The sequence below is a fragment of the Cygnus atratus genome, chromosome 25 (assembly GCF_013377495.2).
Source record: "Cygnus atratus isolate AKBS03 ecotype Queensland, Australia chromosome 25, CAtr_DNAZoo_HiC_assembly, whole genome shotgun sequence".
Lineage (NCBI taxonomy): Eukaryota > Metazoa > Chordata > Aves > Anseriformes > Anatidae > Cygnus > Cygnus atratus.
Window position 1 is genome coordinate 4,721,014 of NC_066386.1, and position 26,197 is coordinate 4,747,210.

Sequence of the window (26,197 nt, forward strand, 5' to 3'; positions counted from 1 at the left end):
TGAGAGTGCTGTTCAAACGCTTCTTGAACTGCAGCAGGCTTGGTGCTGTAACCACTTCCCTGGAGAATCTATTCCAGTTCCCAAGCCATGCAAGTCTCACTTGCAGTGCACTGTCAAGCAAAGTGCAAATATTGACAGAAAGGTCCTCAGAGAACGGAAACCATGGTGGGATTGGAGGCACTAGCAGAGAATGCCTTTTAGTGAGTGAAAGACAAGGGAAGAGAGAGAATGGCAAAGAGGATGCAGATGTAGGAGTCTGCCATGAAAAGCAGCATGCTTCAGATGAGGACAGAAAGGATAAAGTCTAGGAACTCGCTCAGCATTTTAGCCCACAGTCCAGGCTCAGAATAGGCCTGAAACCACAGCAGAAGTGGAGAATCCTGGTAACTATGCACCCATGCTCCTAAGGAGAGCAGGAAGCAGAGTTTCTTTCTTATGACTGAAGTGCAATGCAATGCCTTCTGTGTGGTAATCAAAGTGCAATATTGAGAAGGACTGGAAACTCAGTGATACCCAGAAGAAATGGAAAAATGACTGTACCAAGCAGCTAGAAACACAAATGACATTTCCTGATGACATGGAAAGTTTCCAGTGTTTTGGGAGCAATGGTGGTGGTATACCAGATCTCCAAGAAGGTAAGCGGGCTGAGGAAGAAATACATTGGGATCCTCAGGGGCTGGTCACTCCCCACGGTGACAAAGGGAAGGCCATTCCCAACAGGCTTGGAAGAGATGTGGAGAAGATAATTACCAATGGGATGATGTGACAGCCAGGATGGTCTGTTGAGCTCAGGAGAATGAATCCAGTCCCAAAGGTCCTGTTCTCCTTTGCCACGGCTGAAAGATTTCAGAAGGAGCTCATGTCAGACTGAGGTTTAATGCTGCAATAAGAGCAGCAGTAAACATCAAACAAAAAGCCTTTTCCTTGCCTAAGTGGCTCTTCTCATGGCTTTTCTTGAACACTGCCACTTTCATTCTCCCTCCATCTCCCCTCTCTTCCTTGCACTCTACTTCCATATAGACAGCCATACAAACATTTGTCCATCCTTCTCCAGGCATCCATTCACCCACTCTTTATTTCATGACCCTCCTGGAAGTCCAGATTCTTTTTTTTTTTTTTCCTTGTTCCTGCCTTCTTCTCTTGTTTCAGTTTCAAATAACCAAGTAGGTCTGATAAATCTGCAGTATTTGACAGAAAATTAGTTACTAAGATTTCAAAGAGATTTTTAAGTTCTTTTTGCTATCCATGTTGCTAGTGAAAGATTTCATTGTGTCCCACAGTACTGTATCATGTACAATAATTTTCTGCCCAAAAAGAAGATCCCAAATCATAGAAATTCCAGTGAGACAACAGAAATACTCCCATACACGACCATCAGCAAAGAACACAATGGTTTTTTCAAACAAGATGAAGAAAAATGAAGCTTAAGAATGTTGCAAGAGAAACAAACAATGGAGACAAACAAAATTTTAAGAAGCAAACATTCTTTTTCTCTACTTTTCCTTGTTCAGCTTTTTCTGAACAAGGTGGCTGAACGCTTGGAAGATGACCAGACAAGAATTTTAAATGTCTTCCTTCTCTACTTGAAGTATTGCTATTCTTCCTTGTAGGAAATTTTCTTTCCATTGTTAATTTCAGCTTTCTGATTCTCAAACTGAAATTTAAAGGCTGCTTGGTCAGCCCAAGCCATGTTCTTGATGCTCTCCCTCAGTATTCCCTTGTGTTACTATGCCTGGATTTCTAAAAAGGGGCAACACAGTATCTTGTTCAGAACTGCTTGGTCGTGTCCAGAAGGAATCAACTACTGAAGGAGTTCAAAAAATGAATCCTGGTGAGAAATGAATGTACAAAATTGAGAAGCTGATTGCTGCAAAAGGGAAAGGAAGAAACAGCTGCTGGTGAAGCAACATGGCTGGCCCCAGAAATTTAACAGCTGGGTACAGTCCTCCCATATCCAGGACATCCAGTGCTTGTCAGTGGAGTGGGGAATAAAAGAAGGATGGCAGCTGGGGGTTTCTATGTCATGCTCCCCAGCACTACCAGCAATGCCAGAATCTGCCTGGGGCAGATTGAGGGCTCAATCGTCACTGACCCCTCTCCCATGGTGGTGACCCTGCCCGGCCCCATCCTCAGCTCCTTCCCGCAGAACACTGCTGTGGGATCCTCCACCTCTGCTGCCGTTGGCAGCATCCTCAGCTGTGACGGAATCCCCATCACCTCTGGGTGCTATGACCTCTCCTGTATTACAAGCTACTATTGTTTCAGAAGGTGCAACCCCTGCTAAACTATTGGTGTCAGAACACACTAGGACCCCTGGAAACCCAGAGGTTGATTCCAGACTGAGGATAGATCGATGTCAGAGAGGCTGAGCATTCAGTGTCTCCCTTCCAAAGGAAAGAAGCAGGGTCTCTCTGAAAACATGACCAAAGCCTAACTTGCATGTCTTCTGGTCTCTCCACTCTCTTCCTTTCTAATGTTCTTCTACACCATAAGACCCCCTCCCATACCCAGCCTGGGGGATCTGCTGGCCCCTCTCCCTTTGTGGGGTAGGCAGATGGATGCCCTGTGGGATCTCTGCCATGGTTGATAGGCACAGAGTTCATGGAATCATAGAATCATAGAATGGCTTGTGTTGGAAGGGACCTTAAACATCATCTAGGTCCAACCTCCCTGCCATAGGCCACCCACTAGATCAGGCTGCCCAGGGCCTCATCTAACCTGGTCTTGAACACCTCCAGTGATGGAGCATCCACAACTAATCTTGGTAACCTGTTCCAGTGCCTCATTACCCTTACAGTGAAGAATTTCCTCCTAATGTCTAGTCCAGATCTGTCCTCTTTTAGTTTAAGACCATTCCCCCTTCTCCCATAATTATCTACCAAAATAAAGAGTCCTTCTCCATCTTTTTTATAAGCCCCCTTCAAGTAGTGAAAGGCCGCAATGAGGTCACCTAAGAGCCTTCTCTTCTGTAGGCCCCAGCTCTCTCAGCCCTTCTTCACAGGAGAGGTGCTCCAGCCCTCTGATCATCTTCGTGATCCTCCTCTGTACCCATTCTAACAGATTAACATCCTTCTTGTTCTGGGGGCCCCAGACCTGGATGCAGTACTCCAAGTGGGGCCACAAAGGGCAGAGTAGAAGGGAAAAGTCCCCTCCCTTGACCTGCTGGCCACTCCTCTTTTGATGCAGACCAGGATGCAGTTGGCCTTGTGGGCTGCAAGTGCGCACTGACGCCCCGTGTTGAGCTTTCCGTCCACCAGTTCCCCCCCTTTCCTTCTCTGCAGGGCTGTTCTCACTAAGTTCTTGTCCCTGTCTGTACTCCTGTCTGGGATTGCCCCGACCCAGGTGCAGCACCTTGCAGTTAGACTTGTTGAACCTCGTGCGGTTCACATGGGCCTACTTCTCAAGTTTGTCCAGGTCCCTTTGGATAGCATCCCTTCCTTCTATTGTATCAACCACAGCACTCAGCTTGGTGTCATCTGCAAATTTGCTGAGGGTGCACTAAATTGCACTTCCGTCTCCTCCTCTAGAAGTGACCTTGTTTCTTTCGTCAGAGTCATTAAATTTTTCTGCATCCCACCCACACCCTCCACATGATGCTTTTTATGGTAGTCTCATCTTGCCAGGGAAGAAAGGCATTGCCTTGGTTGGCAGGGGATGTGGTGAGCACAGGAGGGGGTCTTTCATCATTCCCAGAGGAATGTGACAGAAGGACACATAGCAACAGGTCCCTTTCAGGCAGCGTCCCTTGGAGTGGTGGAAAAAGTCACAGGAATATGTCTAATGCACAAGAAAACCATGGATCATCTCCTGTGTTCCTCCCCACTTGGGGATCCTCTGTTTCTTGGGGTCTGGGGGAATCCGGTTCTTGCTTATGTTGTGTGCCTGCACTGTAATGTGCTCTAGAAATGCCCACTTGGGAACAGTCCACCCTGACAGAACTTTGGGAAAAAGTCAGAGGACAAAGAATGGCATGGTAATGCCAGGCTCAGGTGAGTCTCTGACCAGTTGCTTCCAGCTTTTAGTGCACACCAGAGCCCATAGATCAGAATGGACCACGAGCTTTTTGCACTTCAAATGGCACAATCTGCCTTGTTCAGGGGTATATGGGGAGAACAGTTACAGGACAGAAGCACTTTCATCTTCTCCTTCCTCTCACACCAGTCCCTTTGGGAAAGAGGATCTGGCTGATCTATCATTCATTCTCCCTATACTTCAAGAGCATCTCTGTGCAGTCAGTGGCAATGCTTAGACTGTGGTTGCCTCAGAAAGGCAGTGAGGACAAGATATCTGAGGTGGACGCTGAGATCAAACCTCCTGTATGTGTGAGAAACTCAGAAATCAACAGGTTCCCACCAAGACCCCCAAAAAAACAGACCTGCAGGAAGTGACTTGGGCAAGGGGAACAAAGAAGAGAATGGGGAGGGGAAAATTCTTGTTCTAAGCATGCCTGAGATACCCCTGCTTGGGGTTTTCCCTCCTCCAGTAATGATACATGTTGCTTCTGCAGAAAGCAACTTCACAGCTGGGGAACCTGGTGGGTCTGGGGTCCCCATGGTAGGAAGTGTCTGTTCCTGTTCTGATCCTCCAGTGGATCCTCCCCTCTGTAGCAAGAAATGTCTGCCCTTCTGCACACTCTTGATGGACTGCTTAGAGTTTATGAGGTTTTACGTCACATCCTATGGTCCCAGTTCTCTGGTGATGATTCTATTTCTTCTGGGAACAGATAGCCCCTCCTGTTTCTACCATCTCTCCCCTTTCCTTCTTCTACTACCGAGTAACAATGCCTCCTCTCCAGGTCCCCAGAAACAGGTGAAGAACCTTGCAGTGAAGCAACCCCAGGTGTGTGGCTGTGTCCTGCTGGGGTGGAATGACATGCAACCCCAGGGAAGAACTAACTAGGTTCCAACAAGGACTTGGAAGTCAAAAACAGCCTTCAACAAATCTCTGCATAATAATGCTAATTATAATAACAAAAGCAGCAATAACAAAATAATAATATTCTGTGTTCTTCAGTTTTCTGAGAGCTGAAGCATTAAGGCCATCAGGACATTTCATACAATCATAGAACCTTCATCCCATGGAATGCATCATGTGCAACCTCAGCATAAAAAGGGAATCCCAGGAGACATGGATAGTCCAAAGGCACACACAGATGCACCCAGAAAAGGCAGTCCTCCTTTAGGAGTCCTCCAGGAGGTCATCACCCCAAAGCTGTCCTCCCATGCACCCAGGCTGGACAGGAAAGTGCCTTAAAGCTCTTTCATCCTAGGTTGCACAGCAGAGGAAAAGAAAATGCAGAAAGATTAGGACTTCTGCCTTTTCAATGTAAGGAGTGAAAGGGGGGTTGGCCTGCACCTGGTGACTGACCTCTCTGACACATCCTCCTGTGCAAACATCGTGGGAGTCTATCCTTCCTCAATGTCTGTGTCCCTTCTCTCACCAAACTCAAGGCTTTGCCTAGTCGGTGTCTCCTGGCTCCTGCATGGCATCTAGAGCAAACTCCTCTCAGCACACCCCAGGGCTGCAGGTCTCACAAACACAATGGTGGACACTCCCAAACCCTGCAGGCCCCATGTGACCCTGTCAGGCCTCCCAGGCAGGCACTGTGAACTTTCTCCCTTTATCCTACAAGGCAACTCCTGACCCAATACATGAAGTTTAGTACCACACCATCACATCCCATCTCTATTCTTACTCTTCCATAACTATTCTTACTAGTTCCTTAGAATCACAATCTAATTTAGGTTGGACAAGACCTCTGAAGATTATCCATTTGGATTCCCTGCTCAGAGAATGTCTCATCAGATGAGGTTGAACAGGGCTGTACCCAGTCAAGGCTTGAAATTTTCCAAGGCTGGAGACAACCTGTGGACAACCTACTCTAATACTTGATACTTTTCAGGCAAAAAAAAATAATTAAAAAAAAAAAGTTTATAATATCTAAATAGAACTTGCCCAGTTCTAAATGGTGTCTGTCATCTCTCATCCTATCACTCTGCACTCTTGAGAAGAGCCTAGTTACATCTTTACCAGATCCTCCAAGCATGTAGTGGTAGACACACACAAGGTGGCTACAATTTGACCTTTGCTATTCCTAAGGCCCCATTCCTTCAGCCTCTCTTAATGTGTCCGCAAAGCCTTCCAACTGTCTTGGTGGCTTTTACTGGACCTCCTCCCACAAACCAGTAGATTTTGTAGACCAAGGAGCCCCAGACTGAACACACAACCCAGTGTTGTCTCATGAGTGCCAAATAGAGGAGAAGGATCACTTCTCTGGGTCTGCTGGCTACACTTTTGCTGACACAGCACAGAGTGCATTTGGTCACCTCTGCCGCAAAGAGACACTGCTGACTCATCTTCAGCCATTGGTCACCGGACATCCGCTGTCTGACCTCTGCCTACATCACTGTCAGACCTACATCAAGAATCCAAAAGGTGCCTGTCCCCAGAGGAACTGCTGTCTCTTTAGTCATGACTTCAGAGGATAATCCTGTGATGAGCAGTCTCACGATTCCTTTGAAAACCCGTGTTAAGGAAACTTTAGCCATTGGCAACTGGCCAGCATTTTTCACTGCTGATCTGGCAGTGCTGATTCATGGCATGAGGTTGTGGCAGAAGTCATGCTTATGGGCACATGAAGAACTCTTCTCTGAATTTCCCCCAGCCAGAATGTGTTTCCAGCTCTCCAGACCCAACAGCAGAACACCTGTAGAACAGAAACTGCAAGCATGTTACCTGAGCAGGTTGGTTTTTTTCTTCTGCCCGCACTTCTCCATGATTGCTCAGCCATTGAACGGTCTCCCTCCAAAATCTAGAGTAGTACTAAGGCATTGCTTTCATTTTTAGGGGACATTATAAAGGAACAGGGAATGATTAACACAACTAACAGTCCTATCACTGGGATTTTTAATACAAGAAGAGTTTGAGACATATAAAATACCATTTTGCTGCGCATTAGTAGTGCCCATACATTCCAGTCTATTTACTGTTGAAGTGACTTTTCTTATAAAACCCTGAATCCTGATGTCTTTGGGCACTTCTCAAGCATGAGGAGAGAACCAAATTCAACCTCCTGCTGAGATGCAAATGATCAGTTTCTCACCTCGTCTACCTTCTCATCACCCACAGGCACAGGCCCTCTTTTTTATTCCAGTGCTTCATTCTCTTTGCCTACTTCTGTTTCTTGCTGTCTAGTCTGTCCTTCTGACATTTCCACCTGACACCCACCACCATCCTTGGTGTAAAAGGTTGTCCTTTGTGTCTCACCTCAGAAGGTCTCAGTGTAAATGCCTTCACATTTACTCCCGCACAGAACAAAAAATTCAGGGACCATGGCTGGTTTTCTCAGCTTCCACCACAGCTGCTCTCCAGAGCGAGCTTTTTGGTTCCCAATGCAGGCATTGCAACCCAAGAGTTGTATGTACAGAAAACGAGAAAATAGTCCCCAAGGCAGCCAGCTACAGAGATGGAGGAGAGATGTTAAAAGCAGTGGGACAGCTCAAGGGGTTGGACAGGGAATCTCCTCCACTCTTTGGCTGATGGGTCTTGTTTGTCTGCTGAGGATTTATTTGATCCTTATATGCAGGTCTATGAAGAGATTTTCCCTCCTTGGGCTACACTGGGCGGGAGGGAAAACACAAAAGCAGAAATACCTCTTACGAAGAGCCCTCTTCTCAAGCACTGGCCATCAGTAGTTTCCCCAAATTAGGTCTTCTTTTGAACAGTTTTGCTGGACCATTTGGCTTATTTCCCAAGGCTCCAGGTCTGGTTTCAGCTGTAAAAGTCACCCAGCGTGTTCTTAATGACAACTCTCCCTACTGCACAGACTGGAGAGGCAGAGACCCAGACTCATCAGATCTACATCCAAACAACAGCAGTGAACTAACCACTCCCCAGGGCACCCCTCGTGCCTTTCTGTGCAGTGCTGCAGGCAGTAGTGTGTGTTCAGCACCCAGAGACAAACACTATTAGCCTGGGGCTTGGTATCCCACACAGGAGGAAGTAACAGGGAGTTCTCTGCAGACAATGCAGAGAAGAACCTCCATGAATCCACCTAGGGGACTGATCATGTATCAGAAGATGTAGGAATCAGAGCTGCTGGTGGAGAAATTGTGTTGCATCTTAATGCAGTCCCACACCATGATGGGTGTTGTGTTACGAACTGGAACTTCTGTGCATGACCTGGGAAGCCAGAAACTCATTTTTACACTGCTTGACTCTATCTCTCCAACTATCACTTTCCTCCCTGTCCCCACGCTCTGTCTCACTTTTTATAATCTAGAAAATGTTGATCCATTAATCTGGATCCTTATACTGCAGCCTTATACTGCAGGCTCATGTCAAAACCCATACAACAGTCTGACAGTGCATACTGCTTTCAGAAGTATCTCACCAGGCATTAACTCCATCAGTTGTCTCTATAGCTGCTACTGGCGTGTAGTAACAGTCAGTTTCTCATTTGACAGGGGATTGTCAAGTTTTCCTGCTTCTCCCTCTGTTTACACTTCTCACCAAATATTTTCTCCATAATTCATGCCACATGATCTGCCCATACCTGGTCCTCCTGCAGCTTTTAACTTATCTTTGCTTTGACCTAATCTTCTTTGTGTGGCTTTAAGGACTTTGTCCCTTTCTACTTTGGTAGACCTCATTTTATTCAATAATTCTGGGATAGAAGGTCTGCATGGAATATGGTCTCTTCCATAGAAGTTGTCTCTTTCTCTAAACATCAACGTAAAAAATAATATACGTAAAGGTAACTTGCAAGCATAAAAGAAATGTGCAGAGTGTTATTCCTCTTTTTATGGCCATAGGTGACCAAATGAGGATTTCAGGGCTTGGAGGAGCTGGGCCTCTTCCCCTGAAGAGCATAGCAAACAGCCCCACCAGAGAGCCCTAGACTGACATCTCTGGACCCCTCCAGTGTTTAATCCATGTATTCTGCACACACTGATGCATTCTTACCCCGGAAATCCCGGGGCTTCTCATCCCAGCACTCAAAAGAAGCATCCATGAAGGAATGGGCATGACATAAACCAGGAAATGCAAAGGCAGCAAAGAGGAGCACAGCAGCACATCCCATGTCATTAGCTGAGATGTTTTCCGTTCATTATGAGCATGTTAGAAAAATGTCACTTATGCAAAAATTGTCTTTGGGCCTGAGGCAGTGCAGAGTCAGTATAAAAGCCAGTCCAACTTCTCTCTCTCTCAACCACTTCTCTCACCTCCTTCTCCTTGGGAACCAGGTAAGTTGGAATCCCCTTTTTTCTCCCCCTCTCTTCTAGCCTTCAAGGACATCTTAGCTAATACTTATTCCTTGGTCTTATGTTAGTGCTCTGAGATTTTGTTTGTGGGAGAGGGCAGAGGACACATGGTCTCTCATGGGAAAAGGTTGAATCTGGGCAGCAGTGGCTCTTTGACAATAGGCTAGGCAGGAACATCTCTGGGTCTGTTTGAAGGACTGTGGTGGGCTCAGACAAAGAAGCCCTCATACCACCCACACAGCCTCCAGCTCCACACTCCAGCAGGTGTTGGTTGTAGGCTGTTTCCCTGTTGCTTTGCTTCCTCCCTGCTTCTTCCCCAGGTGTACCTCCAGCCCCAGAACATGTCCTGCTCTGATAAGTGCCAGCCATGCCAGCCATGCTCACCATGTGGACCCTGCGGCCCAACCCCTCTGGCCAGCAGCTGCAATGAGCCCTGCGTCAGGCAGTGCCAGGCTTCCACTGTTGCCATCGAGCCCCCTACTGTGGTGGTGATTCTTCCTGGCCCCATCCTCAGCTCCTTCCCGCAGAACACCGTTGTGGGATCCTCCACTTCTGCTGCCATTGGCAGCATCCTCAGCTGTGATGGAGTCCCCATCAACTCTGGGTGCTGTGACCTCTCCTGTATTACCAGCTGCTACTGTGGAAGAAGGTGCCTCCCTTGCTAAAGCCATGGGTGACAGCCCAAAAGAGGACACCCCGTAACCAGGAACCCACAAGCTGACGCCAGACTGATGACGGAGATCTTTCTTGGTCATTGCTTTCAAGAGGGACTGAGCATCCCCTGCTCATCCTGCAAAGGGTGGTAGCCCATTGGAAGGGACTAGCCTGGTCTCTCTGAAAACATGGTCAATGCCTCTCTCCCTTTCTCCACTCTCTCCTTTCCCTCATTTTTCATTGTTGTTTTCTTCTCCCCTGGGCCATGAAACCCCCCAAAGCCAGCATAGGGGGCACCTGGTGGCCCCTCTCCTTCTGCAGGGCAGCCACATGGCAGCCCTGTGGGAACTGCCCCTTGGCCACGGAGCACTGATTCTCTCAGCTGCCCATGGTGATCCTTTCTCTGGGGCCTCCCCTTGGAGCCATCTTGTTTTCCTCTTTAGACTCATTAAAGTCTGCTGCATCTCATCTTGTGACTCTGTGTGGTCTTTGCTTCTGTAGGCACCCTCCAAAAGCTGTCCAGGGAGAAAGGATTTATTCTGGGAGAGGTAAAACAGGGACACAAGAGCATCCTTTCATCATTCCCAGAGGAAAAGGATTGTGGGACTCACTGCACTCGATCCCTTTCAGGTACTGTCCCTTACAACTGAGGATACCTCAGACTACTTCATAGTCCACCATCACCTTTTCCTTGCAGCTTCTCTGCCCAGAAATATTCCCCTGGCTTCAGAGCATATCTTGCAGAAGGAGAGTACAACTTCTGCTACTCTCATGTGAGGAGTCCAGTGTTACAGGAGGCCCTGGGCAGTCAGCAGATCCATAAGCTCCCTGGGGCAAGTAGTCTGGGTAGCTAGGAAGGGGGTGAAGGGCCTGAAGTCATCTAGCAGCCTGGGGAAGACAGAAACAGAGCAGAGATCATATCCAAAGATCTGCAGGGGCCCTTGTCCTTCCATCCTGATGGTCACCCAGCCCTTTTTATGGCTGTGTGAGAACAGTCTGGGACAAATAGGTCAGTGGGAAATCACTGCAAAGAATCCCCCAGCATGTCTGAGGATGTTTTCCTCATGATCCAATTGGTATACCTTTTGTATAGCCCTCTTTCTGGGACTTCCAGAGTCTGAGTTCATCTTCTCTTTCTGTTCTGATCAAGTAGTTGGAGAAGCCAAGAGCTACCCTGAGCCTCTCCTCTCCTCTCCTCTCCTCTCCTCTCCTCTCCTCTCCTCTCTTCCCCTCTCCTCTCCTCTCCTCTCCTCTCCTCTCCTCTCCTCTCCTCTCCTCTCCTCTCCTCTCCTCTCCTCTTCTCCCCTCTCATTTTTTCTCTTTTCTCTTCTCTCCCTAAGGTGAGAAGGCCCTGTTCTTTTAGCCTGTCTTTGCATGTCAGGTTCTCCTCAGTATGTCATTTGCCTTCTCTGCTACAAAGGCACAGTCCTTACTCTAGTTCAACTTATCTACTAGAACCCCACATATTTTTCTGCCGAACTGCTTCCTAGATAGTTAGCCCTCAGCCAGTACTTGTACATGGGGTTGTTATTCCCAAGATGCAAGAGCTTAACCCTGTTCCTGTTGAATTTTTTGAAGATTTCTTCAGCACATTTCTCCAGCCTGTTTAGGTTCTTCTGACTAGCAGAAATGATGTGCAGGAAATGTCACTGTACTGCTCCCATGCAGCCTGTTTCTCATTCCACCTTCTCTTACAGATTCTGTGTCCTTCCTTTGGGTGTGTTACCCATAAGACCTCACCCACACCAAGACCCCACACCAAAGCTGTGGTCTGTTAAATCTATTTCTGTTGGTGTCAGAGGGTCAAAACCAGCCCATTCTTCAAATTAAGATAACTCCACATGGTAGACCAGAGCAGAGAGCCTGGCAAACCTCTGACAAATGTTTCTAGTTTGCTGGAACTGACCGTTGCCATGAAATGCCTGACTCTCATTGCAACTCTCTACCTAGTAATTCCTGGATGCACAGATTTCTCAACTGTGTTGTTTCTAATTGCCTGTTTTGAATACCCAAGGTGCCACTAATGGAGATTGTGGGTGGAAATGTAAGTATTTGTGTAGATCAAAGGAGCAGTGTGCAGGGGTGATCTTGAGAGAAGAGGCCAAGTGATGCCCCCATGTGGAATAGAGACGGTTCCAGACAGCTCAAAAAGGGACCTGCTGCTGGCCAAACTGAGCCACTGGGTGATGTTTGCACCTCTGTGAGAGTATACTTAAGAAGGGATGAATAATGCTGCATAGTAACAGTGAGAGAGAGGAATGAGAAAATGTAAGCAACACTGCAGACACCAAGGTGCAGAAGGAGGGCAGGAGGCGCTCCAGGCACAGAGCAGGTTGTTCCCCTACAGCCTGTGGAGAGACCCATGGTGGGGCAGGCTGTCCTGCTGCAGCCCATGGGTTCCCATGCTGGAGAAGTTAATGAAGGACTGTATCCCATGTGAGGGATTCCATGCTTGAGCCAGGAAAGAGGAAGAAGGAGCAGTAGAGACAAAGCATAATGAACTGACCGCAGCCCCCATTCCCCCTCCCCTCGTATCACTTGGAGCAAGAGAGGGGGAGGTAGAAGAATCAAGACTGAATTTGAGCTAGGGAAGAGAGGGGGTGGACAGGAAATTATTTTAAATCTGTTTTAGTTTTCTTTCAGTTCTCACTGTCCTACTCTGTTAACAGTTGGCTTATTCCTACATATTAATTAATTATAATTATATTGTATTGTTATTATATTAAATTATTATTATTGTTGTCATTATTAAATTAATCTTCCCAAAGTTGAGTCTGTTTTGCCCACGATGGTAATTGGTGAGTTATCTCCTGTCCTTATCTCAATCAATGAGTTTTTTTCATCGTATTTTCTTCCCCTGTCCTGCTGAGGAAGCGGTGTCCGAGAGTGGCTTGGTGGGCACCTGGTGACCAGCCAAAGTCAATTCACCACATCCCTCTTAAAAACAAGACACCAACACATGATGAAGAAACAGGGCTGCTCTTTAAGGGGTATGTAACAATGAGGTAAACCTGTGGCAGAAGGCCAGGGAGGGGATTTGCCAGGGGCATGGCAGTTATTCTACAGAAGATGCCAGGAATGCCCCAAGCTGTCAGGTACACAGAAGTGTGCTCAGGATACAGAGCACTTGAGAGCATTGTTCTAGCTGTGCATTACAGCCAAAGAGGTATTGCCTGGGGAAAGCCTCCAGCACTCCTTTGCTCTTCTGAGTCAATAGCCCAGTGCCCAGCAGGAAGCTGCTGTGTTCATATGGTAGCTGTGATCAGGATGTTCAGAGCAGCCAGGCAGCTCTGGAATTACTACGACGGTCATCAATAGATCAGTGATCAATCCCACTCTGAAGACCTCCATTGTGCCCACAACCCTGACACTGACCCTATCACTGCCTTGCCCCTGTAGCTGTCACAGATTTGGCCTACAATCACTTAAAGGAGCTTTTCTTTCTGTAGATGAAGCTGGGCTGTGGGAGAAATCTTAGACAGAAGCGAGCCTCAGGGATGGAAGGAGTGGGGATGGTGGGAGAAATTGCATTGCTTACAGCCCAGAGCCTCCTTCCCCTTCCCATCCATTTCCAGAATCAGGAGGCATATCATTGCATGTAAAGGCAAGGATAGGTAGGGCAAGTCCCCTATTCTTCTGTCACACCTGTAGAGTGCCTTATGAAGCTCCCTGGTTACACAGATTTGCAGGGCTGAGGTGTCTCACAGATTGCATGTCCCCAGCTCCAATCAGACAGAGCAGCTCCAAAACAGCAACTATTGTCCAACCCCTGTGATTCCACTGTGTTGAGTGGCCTTCCCCTCAGGATGAATTTGCTTTCCCCCTAGCCCCTCTCCTGACAGATGCTAATGCCTGTGACTGCTTGGTATTTTGCTTGTCGCATTGCACTTCTAATTAGAGCCATGGAGATTCATCCCATTGCGAATGAATAGGGTAGGGATGGGGGAAGGCTAGGAACAAGAACAGGAGAAGGTCCACGAGTGTAAGAGGATAACCTAACAAACAGCATACAACAAGAAGAATAAGAGAGCAGAAATACATCACAACTTCCACCGTTGCCCATCATTTCACTAAAGTCTCCAATGGGCCTCTGGTAAACATCAGTTTTGTTAAGTGATGCACAGAGTGTGCAGACCTCCTCCAGCTACATCCCTGCTTGGAGGAGAAACTGCAGTCGCGGAAAACAGGTCCAGGGTGCTGAGCACTGATCCCCCGGCTGTGGCCAACACTGCTGCAGGTGTGGAAAGCCAGCAGCAGGAGCAGGTCATGTGCCGGGGGATGGGGACATGGTGCCCCAACAGCACCCTGAGCCCTGTGCCCCGCCAGCTGGTGCTGCCCATGGAGCTGGCATTGCCAGTCAAGGGTCCCATACAAGGCAGGCAGTGGTGCCTGGCATGGCAGCTGGAATCACAGAGCAAGCAGGAGCCACTGCTCGGACTCAGGGCCTGAGGGCGGCTCCATGGGAAGGAACAGCGGGAGCCGAGCCACCAGCAGCAACCCCAGGTGTGCAGGAGTGCAGGCAGGGGCTTCCCCTGGCATGGGCACCTAAGCTGTGGGGCCACTGGGGCCCTGCAAGCAGCCCAAGCGGAAGGGGGCGGCAAAGCAGCAGGCTTGGAAGCAAGTTAAGTGGAAGGAACTAGTTATAAGGATTTCCATTATTTTATTATCAGATCTTAACCACTTTAATACTCAACCCCCTGGGGCCTCTTAGACCTCCCAGGGCATTTTCCCATAGGATTCTGCCCAGCAGGTCCCTGAAAGGGTAGAAATCTGTTCTCATGGAGTGGAGGGCTGTAATTCTGCTTTCTGCTTTGCACAGTCACTGCACAGTCCAATCATGACAGCTATTGCAGCTTATCTCCAAAACCCCAATAAGATCACAGGTTTGCAAGTGTGTACTGATTCTTGTCTTACATATTTGTGTTGTTGAGCTTGAAAAGCAAGTCAGTGAGTCAGTCAAGGTCAGGATGAGGTCTTGTGACAGTCTGGCACAGTCACACAAAGTCCAGTGATCACCAGTTGTGTTCATAGAGAAGAGGCAGGTCTCAGGTCAAGCTGGGAAGTCATCCACATGACGAAGTCCAATCTGAGATAAGTGGGGTCCATGGCCAGATACAGGCACAGATGTGTCACAGCTGGAGCTGTAACTCAGGTTAGGGTCAACCTCTAGAACTTCGGCTTTAAAGGTGCTCCCAAGGGAAGGGGACTCAGCCCTGACTGAAGCCCTTACAAACTGCCTGCAGTCCCTGTTGGAAAGGACTTTACCTGACACCCCTCTTGGAACTGCAGCAGGCTTTGTGTGCATGTTCCTGTCTTCCCAGACACAGTTTCTGGGCACTCAGACTCAGATTTTAATGGGGGACATGGATGCTCTAGTGAGTGAAAACCAAAGGAGGCTCCACTTGTTTGGCTCTCCCTGTGCAACTCAGGGTGTCTGTCCTACATCTCACAATGGAGCAATATTTAGACCTCTGCTCCTCTAATTCAATACCCATTTGGCCCAAGGGTCTCGGTCCCAGACTCATTCAGCCCTCGGTGGATGAGCTGCAGAAGTGCATTTGGCATTGGCAAGGACACAAGGAGACTGTGCCCCATCCCAGCCACCAGCAACACTGCATCATCAGGGGATGCACTCACAGATGTGGCTTAAATGAGGTGGGCATGATTTGTTGGCCTTTCTCTCTGTATATAAAGCAAGACAGGGACTGCATTTCAGTGCTAGTCCTCTGGACACTTCTCGGCCAGGTTGAAGCTATCACCATTCAGCTACAAATGGGCTCTGTCTGGAAAAGGGGAAATGATACTCTGTGGTACTCATGCATACATCATGGAGGAGTCACCTTGTTATGACCTGCACATGCCTTCATGATGAGGGGTCACACAAGTACAGACATACCTGTGCACATGCACATATGCATGCAATCATGGAAAAAATCTCACATGCTTGTAAAAATCTCATGCTTATGTAAAGCCAGCATGCAGTCAAGCACACAAAAATTATGTACAGGAAAACATCAGCAATTGTGCAACTGTGGACTCTGCTGAGGAGATGCAGTGGACCACACTGGCAGAATATGACTAAAATACTCTGGGGAAGGACCAGGCCCCAGACATGCTTTTGATATTGTCTGAGGACCCTCAAAGACTGCACAGAGAGGGGGTGATGCAAAAGATCCCAGTGACATTTTCCTGAAGGCACTGTTAGTTGGGATATGGTCAAACCCCATAGCAGAAGCCCACCTGCATGCAACAATAAGTATCCATCAGAGAGATGGAGTGAGCAAGATAAAAGGATGTGGCACATCCTCAAGGGAGCCCATGTCACACAGGATTCTTTGGTAATCCAGCCAAGAGGTTCAAGAACAGTGCCCCTTTCCACGTCCACATCACCTGCCTGTATGGACCCCTCCAGCACTTGATCTGAGTCTTCCAATCTGCGTTGATGTGTTTCTGCCCCAGAAGTCCTTGGGCCTTTTATCTGGCACTTAAAGAAGACTTCTTATGGGAATCACGTGGAAATGAAAAGGCAACAATGCAGGAAATTAGAACACAACCCATATCATTAGCTGAGATGTTTTGCATTTGACAGGAGACTGTCAGAAAATTATTACCTCCACAACGAGTGCCTCTGGTCCTGGGGCAGTGCAGAGCTACTATAAAAGCTAGCCCAACTCTGCTCTCTAATCCACTTCTCTTACCTCCTTCTCATTGGGAATTAGGTGTGTGTGATGCTTCTTCTCCTTCTTCAAGATCAGCTCTCTCCTCAATGAATGTCTGAGTTGGTACCAATTGTCCTAGCCTGGGAATAGCAGCTTCTTCTCATAGGAGAAGGAAGGAGAGAGTAAGCCTTCTACAGAGTGAGGCTGGGACTTGGTTGACGTGGATCCTAGGCTTTCAGCTAGGCAGTGAATGTTAGACCAGTAGGCGTCTTGACTCAACCCATGACTCGGTGCAGTTCTGCTCCTCATATGCGACTGTATTTGCTTCCTCCTGCCCTCTCTCCCATGTGCACCCGCAGCACGGACACATGTCCTGCTCAGACAAGTGCCAATCATCCCAGCTGTGACAGCTGTGCTGTGACCTCTCCTGTTTCAGCAGCTGCTACAGTAGCAGAGCATGCCTCCCCTACTAAAGCTGCTGCAGGCAATCCTAGAGAAGGAACCCAAAAGATGGTTCTGGACAGGAGACAGAGCTTTAGCCCCTTGTATTTAGAACAGCTGTTCATTCCTGGCTTCTCAAAAAAAAAAAAAATGTGCCAGAAAGGAATCAGTCTGTTTTTTGCTCCACCAAAAGGACTTTAAGGGCTTGCATGCCAAGGGCACTGAGCACAATGGGACAAGCTCATACCTAGAAATGGGAGAGAACAGATGTTTTCTGTCAGAAGGAGAAACCACCAGGGCTCAGGGATTCCCTCCAGCATGGTGATTCCCATGAGCTGGAGGAGAGACATGAAAAGCAATAGAACAGCTTGTGGCATGTATAGGAGTTGAGATGAATAGAACTTCTCACCCAGTCCCAGGCTAAAGTTTGTGGTTGTTTTTTTTCACATGCTTTGGTTTGGCTTATGCCCAGAAAAAGAGGGTTTGGCTTATGCCCAGATGCAAGGCTAAGAAGGAAGTTTTCTTCCTCAGGCTATCCTGGCTAGGAGGTAAAACCACAAGAGCGGTCCTGTCTCCCAACAAGGGCTCCCTTTTGCCACAGTGTTCATCAGAGGAGGCTGAGAGAAGAATAAGAGCAGAAGAAGCTGGTCCAGTCACTCTTTGAATCCATGACAGTTTTGCTGACAGCTTTACTGGACTGTTTTGCTCTTTTCTCAAGATTCTGGATCTGAACAAAACTAGATAAGTCACACCAGCTTGCTCTTAATGGCATTTGTCTCTTTTGCAAAGGCTGGGAAGGTCTCACCATAGAATCATAGAATCATAGAATGGTCTTGGTTAGAAGGGACCTCAAAGATCATCTAGTTCCACCCTCCCTGCCATAGCCAGGGATGCCACCCACTAGATCAGGTTGCTCAGGGCCTCATCTAACCTGGTCTTGAACACCTCCAGGGATGGGACATCCACAGCATCTCTGGGCAACATGTTCCAGTGCCTCACCACCCTCTGAGTGAAAAATTTCCTTCTAACCTCTAATCTAAATCTCTCCTCTTTTAGTTTAAAACCATTCCCCCTTGTCCTGTCAATATCTGCTTGAGCAAAGAGTTGCTCTCCATCTTTTTTATAAGCCCCCTTCAAGTAGTGAAAGGTTGCAATGAGGTCATCCCAGAGCCTTCTCTTCTGTAGGCTGAACAGTGCCAGCTCTCTCAGCCTATCTTCATAGGAGAGGTGCTCCGGCCCCTTAATCATCTTTGTGGCCCCCCTCTGGACCCGCTCCAACAGATCAACATCCTTCTTGTGCTGGGGGCTCCAGACCTGGATGCAGTACTCCAAGTGGAGAGTAGATGGGGACAATCACCTGCCTTGACCTGCTGGCCACTTCTCTTTTGGTGCAGCCCAGGATGCGGCTGGCCTTCTGGGCTTCAAGCATGCACTGCCGACTTATGTTGAGCTTTTCGTCCACCAGAACCCCCATGTCCTTCTCAGCAGGGCTTATCTCAAGTAGTTCTTCTCCTAGTCTCTGCTCATGTCCAGGATTGCCTCAACCTAGGTACAGCACCCTGTGTTTAGACTTGTTGAACCTCATTAGGTTCACGTGGTCATTAGGCTCATTAGATCCACTTCTCAAGCCTGTCCAGGTCCCATTGGATGGCATCCCTTCCTTCTATCATATCAACCTGCACCACTTAGCTTGGTGTCATTGCAAATTTGCTGAGGGTGGACTCGATCCCACTGTCTATGTTGTTGATGAAGATATTAAAGAGTACCAGTCCGAGAACAGACCCCTGAGGTACACCACTTGTCACTGGCCTCCACTCGGACATAGATCATAGGCCACCACTCCCTGGGTGAGATCCTTCAAGCCAATTCCTTATCCTCTGAATGGTCCATCCATCAAATCCACATCTCTCCAATTTGTAGACCAGGATGTCATGTGGGACTGTGTCAAAGGCCTTGCAGAAGTTCAGCTAGATGACATCAGTCAGTCTTCCTCTACCAACTGATGCAGTCACTCCATCGTAGAAAACCACCAGGTCAGTCAGGTACAATTTACCCTTGGTGAAGCCATGCTGGCAGTCTTGGATCAGCTCTTTGTCTTGCATGTGTCTTAACATTGCTTCCAGGAGGATTTTTTCCATGATCTTGCCAGGCACAGAGGTGAGGCTCATTGGTCTGTAGTTCCCTGGGTCCTCCTTTCTACCCTTTTTAAAAATGGAACTTATGTTTCCCTTTTTCCAGTCATCAGGGACTTCGTCTGACTGCCAGGACTTTTCAAAGAAGATGGAGAGAGGCTTGGCAACTACATCAGCCAAATCCTTCAGGACCCTGGATGCATGTCATCAGACCCCCATAGACTTGCATGTGTTTAATTTCATTAGGTGGTCTCAAACCTGCTCTTCACTTACAGTGGGTGGGACTTTTCTGCCCCAGCCTGGTTCAGGGAAACAAAAGACTTGGGAAGCCTGACTATCAGTGAAGACTGAGGCAACGAAGTTGTTGAGTACCTCAGCCTTCTTCATGTCTGTCCTTACCGGTTCTCCCTTCTCGTCCATCAGATGGGGGACTCTTCCTTGGCCTTTCTTTTCTGAGCAATATATCTATAGAATCCCTTCCTGTTGTTCTTTGCATCCCTCGCCAAGCTCAGTTCCATCTGTGCCTTGGCTTTCCTCATCCCATCCCTGCACATCCGGACCAAATCCCTGTACTCTTCTGCCCTGTACACAGGCCACGTAACCCTGCTTCCACTGCCTGTGCATTTCCTTCTTGTGCCTCAGTTTGACCTGCAGGTACCTTGCTCAGCCATCCCAGTTGTCTGCCCTCCATGGCCACTGTTTTACGCAGGGGGATGGAGAGTTCTTGCACTGTAAGGAAAACATCCTTAAAGAGCCGCCAGCTCTTTTCAGCTCCTTTGTCCCTAAGGACCGTGTTCCATGGGATCTCATTCTATGAAGTCTTTAAACAGCTGGAATTTTGTTCTTTGGAAGTTCAGGGTCCTGACTCTGCTCTTTGCCAAGCCTGTATTCCTCGAGATCACAAACTCAGCTAGGACATGGTCGCTGCAGCCCAGACTGCCTCCAGTCTTGACCTCTTTAATGAGCTCTTCCATGTTAATGAGCATGAGGTCAAGTAACACTTCTCGTCTGGCTGGTTTGTCTAGTACCTGGACCAGGATGCACTCTAGGAATCTTCTGGATTGCTTACAGCCTGCTGTGTAGTTTTCCCAACAAACATCTGGGTGGTTGAAGTCCCCCACGAGAATGAGAGCGTGCGAGTGTGACGCTTCTTGTAGTTGAAGCAAGAATGCCTCATCCAGACTGCCTTGATCGGGCGGCCTGTAGTAGACCCCAACCACAAACTGTTCTTTATTGGTGCGGTCTTTAACTCCCACCCATAAGCACTCAACCTGTCTGTGGCTGTGGCTGTTTCTCAAAGGCAACTCTTCACAATCAATTCCTTCCCTAATGTAGAGGGCAACAGCCCCTCCCTTCATTCCCTGTCTATCTCTTCTAAAGAGTTCGTAGCCCTCTATTCCAATATTCTAATTATGTGATCCATCCCACCACATTTCCATGATAGCAATCAGGTCACATTTGTCTAATTGCACCATGGTTTCCAATTCCTCTTGCTTGTTTCCCATGCTGCATGCTTTGGTGTAGAGGCATTTCAGCTGGGCAATCAGTCATATTATGTTTCTAGAACCCTCCTGATTGCACTGGGACAGTTCCCAAGTATTTCCCTGCCGTTACTTAGGGTGATAGTGTTCTCAGGTATGCTTTCTTCACTCAGAGGAGCATCCCCTTCCCCCACCACATCTAGTTTAAAGCCCTCCTGATAAGCCCAACCAGCTTACTGCTGAGAACACTCTTGCCCCACCTGGACAGCTGCACCCCATCAGGAGTCAGCATGCCCAGTCCCTCAAAAGCACTTCCAAGGTGTCATTGGTGGACATTAGCTCAGACCTACATGCAAACAGTGCTGGGAGGGGGAGGTGGAACAGCTCCACATGGCACGTGCACACACACACACACACTCTCTTTCTGTGTAATGCTGAATTCTGAGAGCAACAACGTGCTATCTTGGAACAAAACATCCCACACACAGAAAATCACATGGGAGCTCTCCAAGGCAGATGTTCAGCCATTTCCAGAAAAGCAGGGCTCATTATGCATAATGGTTACTTGGAAGACAAACGCCGTAACTCCAAATGTCCTCCACTCCTCCTTCTTTCCTCCCTGCTTTTATTGCTGAGCATGACATCATACAGTAGAGAATACCCCTTTGCTCAGTATGGGCCAGCTGTCCTGGCTGTGTCCCCTCCCAGCTTCTCTGGGGGACGGTTGGACCAGATGATCTTGGAGGTCTTTTCCAACCTTAACGGTTCTATGATTCTGTGATTCTTGTGCATCCCCAGCCTCATCTCCAGAAGGGCAGCATGAGAAGCAGAAAAGATCTTGACTCTGTGCAAGCACTGTTCAGCAGCAACTAAAACATTGGTGCATCTACATTACTTTTATCACAAATCCAAAACACAGCACTATTCAAGCCTATATGAAGAAAATTAAATCTATCCCAGCCAAAACTAGGACACTCAGGTGCAGACAAAAACACCCAGAATCCACCAAAGGTCTGTACCTATTCACCCACAGCAGCATCTGAGAGGCCTGGTGCTCATTGTGAGGAAAGGAATGAAGCTGCAATCTTTGCTATGCCATAAGTTTCCTAGGGCTAAGGGCAGGTATTTCAGCACCAAGAAATTCTTACTTGCACAGTGAGACCACATCCAGGCTTCTCACAACTCTCCAAGTCAGATGGTGCTTGAGCATCCTCTCTGGCAGACTTGCCCTGCTGTAGAACCACTGCCTCTAAACTCCAGGTAAGACTGCCAAAGGGGCCACGTGCACCTGAAAATTAACGTAGTAGATTAAGAGATCATCCAGTCAACAGTCCAGCAATAAGAGACTGCTGGATGCCTTCCAGCATCTGGTGTGTTATGGCAATCTCAACCAGCCCAGCTATTCCTCATTAAGGGAGGTATCCATGATGACTTTCTCTGGCCATACAGCACCCAGCTGGACATGGGATCTGTATCCTAGGAGTAGGTAGGAGTCCCCCTTTTAGCACACCCATGTCCACTTCTTCTATAGGTACTGACTAGATGCAGGTAGGACCAGGCAGAAAGGTTCCCAGGGTCTAGCTGGACCCAGAACTTTCCTCCCAGTGGTCTCTTTCCAGCTTTAATAAAACTCAGAAATTCAACACCTTTTCTCAGGTTAAAAATGTAGTGACTCACTCCTGAGGCATGAACATAGCCCTCAAACGTCTATTTACAAGTGTTTGTAGCAGGTGTTCATCCAATCTCCAGGACCTTGTGTCAAAAATAGTCATGTGTTTGGGTTTGAGGAAGGTCGTGGACAATAAGAGCTTGGTCTCAAAACTAGCCACTGTGAGAAATCCTTGAAGGTGTTGGTAACCTATACTTCCCTTTCTCGTGAATGAGGTGAGCTTGAACTCCTAAATTTTTGAGATGAAGTCCAAGCAGGTACAGAAATGACTTGATAGGAGATTATGAAATGGAAGGACTGTGTATCTGAGTTTGTAAAAAAGTAACCAACCAGTAAACCACTTTAGGTTTTCTTTTTTAAAAAATAAAACCTAGCATTAACACTGCTCAGGGATTCCTTGGCTATGTTAGGGGTGTCCAAAACAAAAACAAAACCCACAAAGAAACAGAAGACATCCCTATGCATTGTGAGGGAGAAATGCCAGGTCCCTGTGGCAGGACCAAGGGATCTCTGGCTGCTGGGGCAGGAGCACCTCTGCTACCTGCCTTGCCGTGCAGAGAATAAAGGCATTGCTCCTCTCTGGGGATCACTGCAGCTGGCGGCTGCCATCTCTCCTTCCCGAGCACTGCGCACGCTGCCACCACTTCGGTTGTAGGGGGTTTCTGTCTCTGACCCGGCAGGAGCGCAGGGGGCCAGAGTGAGAGGAGCAGGAGAAGCTCTCTGCACAGTGTGCTGTTCTGGAGCTGTTCTGGAGCTTGGAGGCTGGACGAGAGGGGGATGTGCCACATCCTCCCACACGGGAGCCCCTTGGCATCCAAGCAGGGATTGCAGGCCTGGGCGCAGCTGGGCTCTTCTTGCCCCTGAGGCTGCAAACAACCCCACACAACTGCCCCAGGCCAATGTCCCCAGCCTGCACGTGACCCCTCTGGCACTCAGGACTCATCTCCTGATGGCACCAATGCACTGCTATCCCAGAAATCCTTGGGCCTCCCACCTCAAGCCTTCAAGGTGGTGCAGGTACAGCTAAACGAGGAAATGAAAAGGCATCAGTGCAGGAAACCAAAACACAGTCCCCGTATCATTAGCTGGGATGTTTTGCATTTCAGATGAGCTTCTTGGAAAATTATTACTTCCCCAGAGGATTCCTCTGGACCTGGGGCAGTACAGAGCCTGTATAAAAGCCAGACCAACTCTTTGCTCTCTCATCTGCTTCGCTGCCCTTCTTCTCCTTCGGAAACAAGTGAGTTGGAAGCTCGGTCCTGAGGTGGGGCTTGGGGCTGCCTGTCATGGGAGGGAAAGCGGGGAGAAGGTCTGGCATGGGGAGAGTCCAGGGCTGGGCTGAGGGCACTCAAGGTCTCTGGGATGGGAAAGAGCTTTCTTGGGCCTGGCTCTCTTTGCCCAGTGCCTTGGGGGACAGACCAAGAGGCCCATGGGCCTCCCTGCACACCCTCTGCCCAGGACATGCCTTGGCACCATCACGGTGGCCTGGCAGGCTGCTCCTCCCTCACCCCCATGCTCCTCCGGGCCCTCTCTCCCACCAGGTGCACCTCCTGCCCCGAGACATGTCCTGCTACAACCAGTGCCTGCCGTGCCTGCCGTGCCAACCCTGTGGCCCAACCCCGCTGGCCAACAGCTGCAATGAGCCCTGTGTCAGGCAGTGCCAAAACTCCAACGTTGTCATTGAACCCTCTCCCGTGGTGGTGACCCTGCCTGGCCCCATCCTCAGCTCCTTCCCGCAGAACACCGTTGTGGGATCCTCCACCTCCGCTGCCGTTGGCAGCATCCTCAGCTGTGACGGAGTCCCCATCAACTCCGGATGCTGTGACCTTTCCTGCCTGGGCAGCCGCTACTGCGGCAGAACCTGCCTCCCCTGCTAAGGCTGCTGCAGGTGGCCACCACCAACCCAGAAGATGGTAATGGACTGACCACCAAGATGGCTCCACCTGCAAAGGCAGGCGGCTGGAGCCTCTCCTGGGACTCCTGAAAATGTGGCCCATGCCTAACTTTCCCATTGCTTACTCTCTTCTTTCTTCCCCTTTTCTCTGTTGCCTTCTGCTCTCCTGGACTGTTGGTGCCTGCTAAGCCGGTCTTGGAAGGGCCTGCTTCTCCTCTCCCTCTGTGGGGCACGCAGACGAACACCCAGTGCAAAGTCCACCCTGGCCAAGACGCAGAGACTCCTAGCTCCCCTGGGGCTCCCCAAACCGTGGCCCCCACTCAGAGGTCCTCGCTCCCCTCTTTCAAATCATTAAAGTTCTGCTGCATCCCAGCCTGGGGCTCTGCGTGGTCCTTCCCTCTCCAGACACTCTCCCAGGCTGCCGGGGAGAAAGCTTTTGCTCTGAGCAGATCTTGCAGGGACAAATGAAATCCATGCCCATTCCCAGCAGGTGAGAAACAGCCAGGGGGCTCCTGTCAGACACTGTGCCTTGCAGCTGAGAAAGCAGCCACTAGGACCTGCCATGCTTCACCTCTGCACAGAAATGCCCTCCTTGGCTTTTGAGCACATCCTGTGGATGGAGAGCCTAACCAGTACCCGAGTGAGGACATGACCTCCCTGACCACAGGGGGCAGTGGCAGTGGCACTGGGGCACGCTTCCTCATCCAGCAGCACCTGTGAGCCCTCCCTGGCAGGCGGCTCTTGCATCTGGAGGACCCCTTTCCCTCTTCCAGGTGTCTGTGGGAGGGAGGGTGGCAGCCTTTCCAGCACTCCTTGCCTTGGCTTAGCCTTCTTTGCAGGTCCTTCAGGCGTTTTGTCTATCCCTGGTCATTTCATGCCAGCATTTCCCCCAGCATGCCTAGAGGAGGTGCAGTTTCTAAATGCAGAATTGCTCCACCTGCTGATAGCACACTCCCCGTCTCTAGGCACATGTATGTAAGCAGTGCACGTGGGGCTATGTCTTATCTCTGAGGAGCCGTGGAGAGTCTTGTTCCCCCTTTCATGCCCATTGCTTATGACAAGCCTCATGCTGCCATGTGCAGCACCTGCTCTTCCTACAGGAAAGCTCCTGGTTTTGCCAGAGGGTCAGGCCTCCCCTCTTCCCCCTCCAGCACTGGCAGGACACCCACTGCCCTGCACCTCCCCAGCCAGGCAGCTGAGTCTCAACAGAGCCTGCCAGTCCCACCAGGGCCCACTGGATAACCTCAACCGTGTCACGTTCTCCACACAACAAGGTGCCCAGGCAGCTCCTGGAGAAGCTTGCAAGCTCATGGGTCCCTCTGACAGCTCCAAGCTGCCTCCAAACCTCAGAACAAAGGGTGGAGCAAAACGCTCCGTGGGCTGCCTAGGATCCCACATCTCTGCCTCAGGGAGCCTTTCTGCGCACATCGCCTCGCACTGAACACGCTTGCTCAGCCAAAGGAAGAGAATCGAGCTGCCACCTCAGCTGGGCCCCAGGCTCCCCAGGGCCAGGACCAGGTTTTTCAGCAAAGCAGCTTCCAGCTGGTGCAGCCATGCCACAGCTCAGCCTTTCCAAATCCTCTTGGGCACAAGGGCTCTGAACTGCCTCGAAGGCACTCACACCACCTTGTAAAACAGCTGCCCCTAAGGGCCTACTGGGAGATGTGACACTAGGTGCCTGTCTTTGCCATAATGATCACAAAATAGTTGAGCTCAAAGGTTTTGGCACAATGAGAAAAAGTGCATTGCAGCGTTCCCTCTCCCCCTCCCCTCCCCCACCCCCCCTGCAAATTTTAAGAGATCAACTCTAAACTACTCAGGAAGCTAGTGAGCAGCGTCCCCTGGCAATCTGCTCCAGAGGGCTTGGAGTTCCCTGAGAGACAGCCAGTTTTCAAGAATCAACTTTAAATGACCCAGAGGGAGGCAATCCCATTGTGTCGCAAGTCAAGAAAAGGCGGATAGAAGGACGGCTTGTCTAAAGGGGGACCTCTTCCCTACTTCCAG

General features: G+C 49.2%; 1 protein-coding gene across 1 annotated transcript; it reads left to right on the forward strand.

Annotated features, from left to right (window-relative positions):
- Positions 1-605: 605 nt before the first annotated feature.
- On the forward strand, positions 606-24,176 carry LOC118258279 (feather keratin Cos2-3-like). The gene is made up of 2 exons (XM_035566939.2): positions 606-635; positions 23,841-24,176. Exons 1-2 carry the CDS (start codon positions 606-608, stop codon positions 24,174-24,176), a joined length of 366 nt encoding a protein of 121 aa, XP_035422832.2.
- The last annotated feature ends 2,021 nt before the right edge of the window (positions 24,177-26,197 follow it).

Coding starts and splice junctions, on each gene's coding strand:
- LOC118258279 (XM_035566939.2), top strand. CDS start 606: ATGGTGGTGGTATACCAGATCTCCAAGAAG. Junction 636..23,840: donor TATACCAGATCTCCAAGAAG/GTAAGCGGGCTG, acceptor CTCTCCCACCAG/GTGCACCTCCTGCCCCGAGA.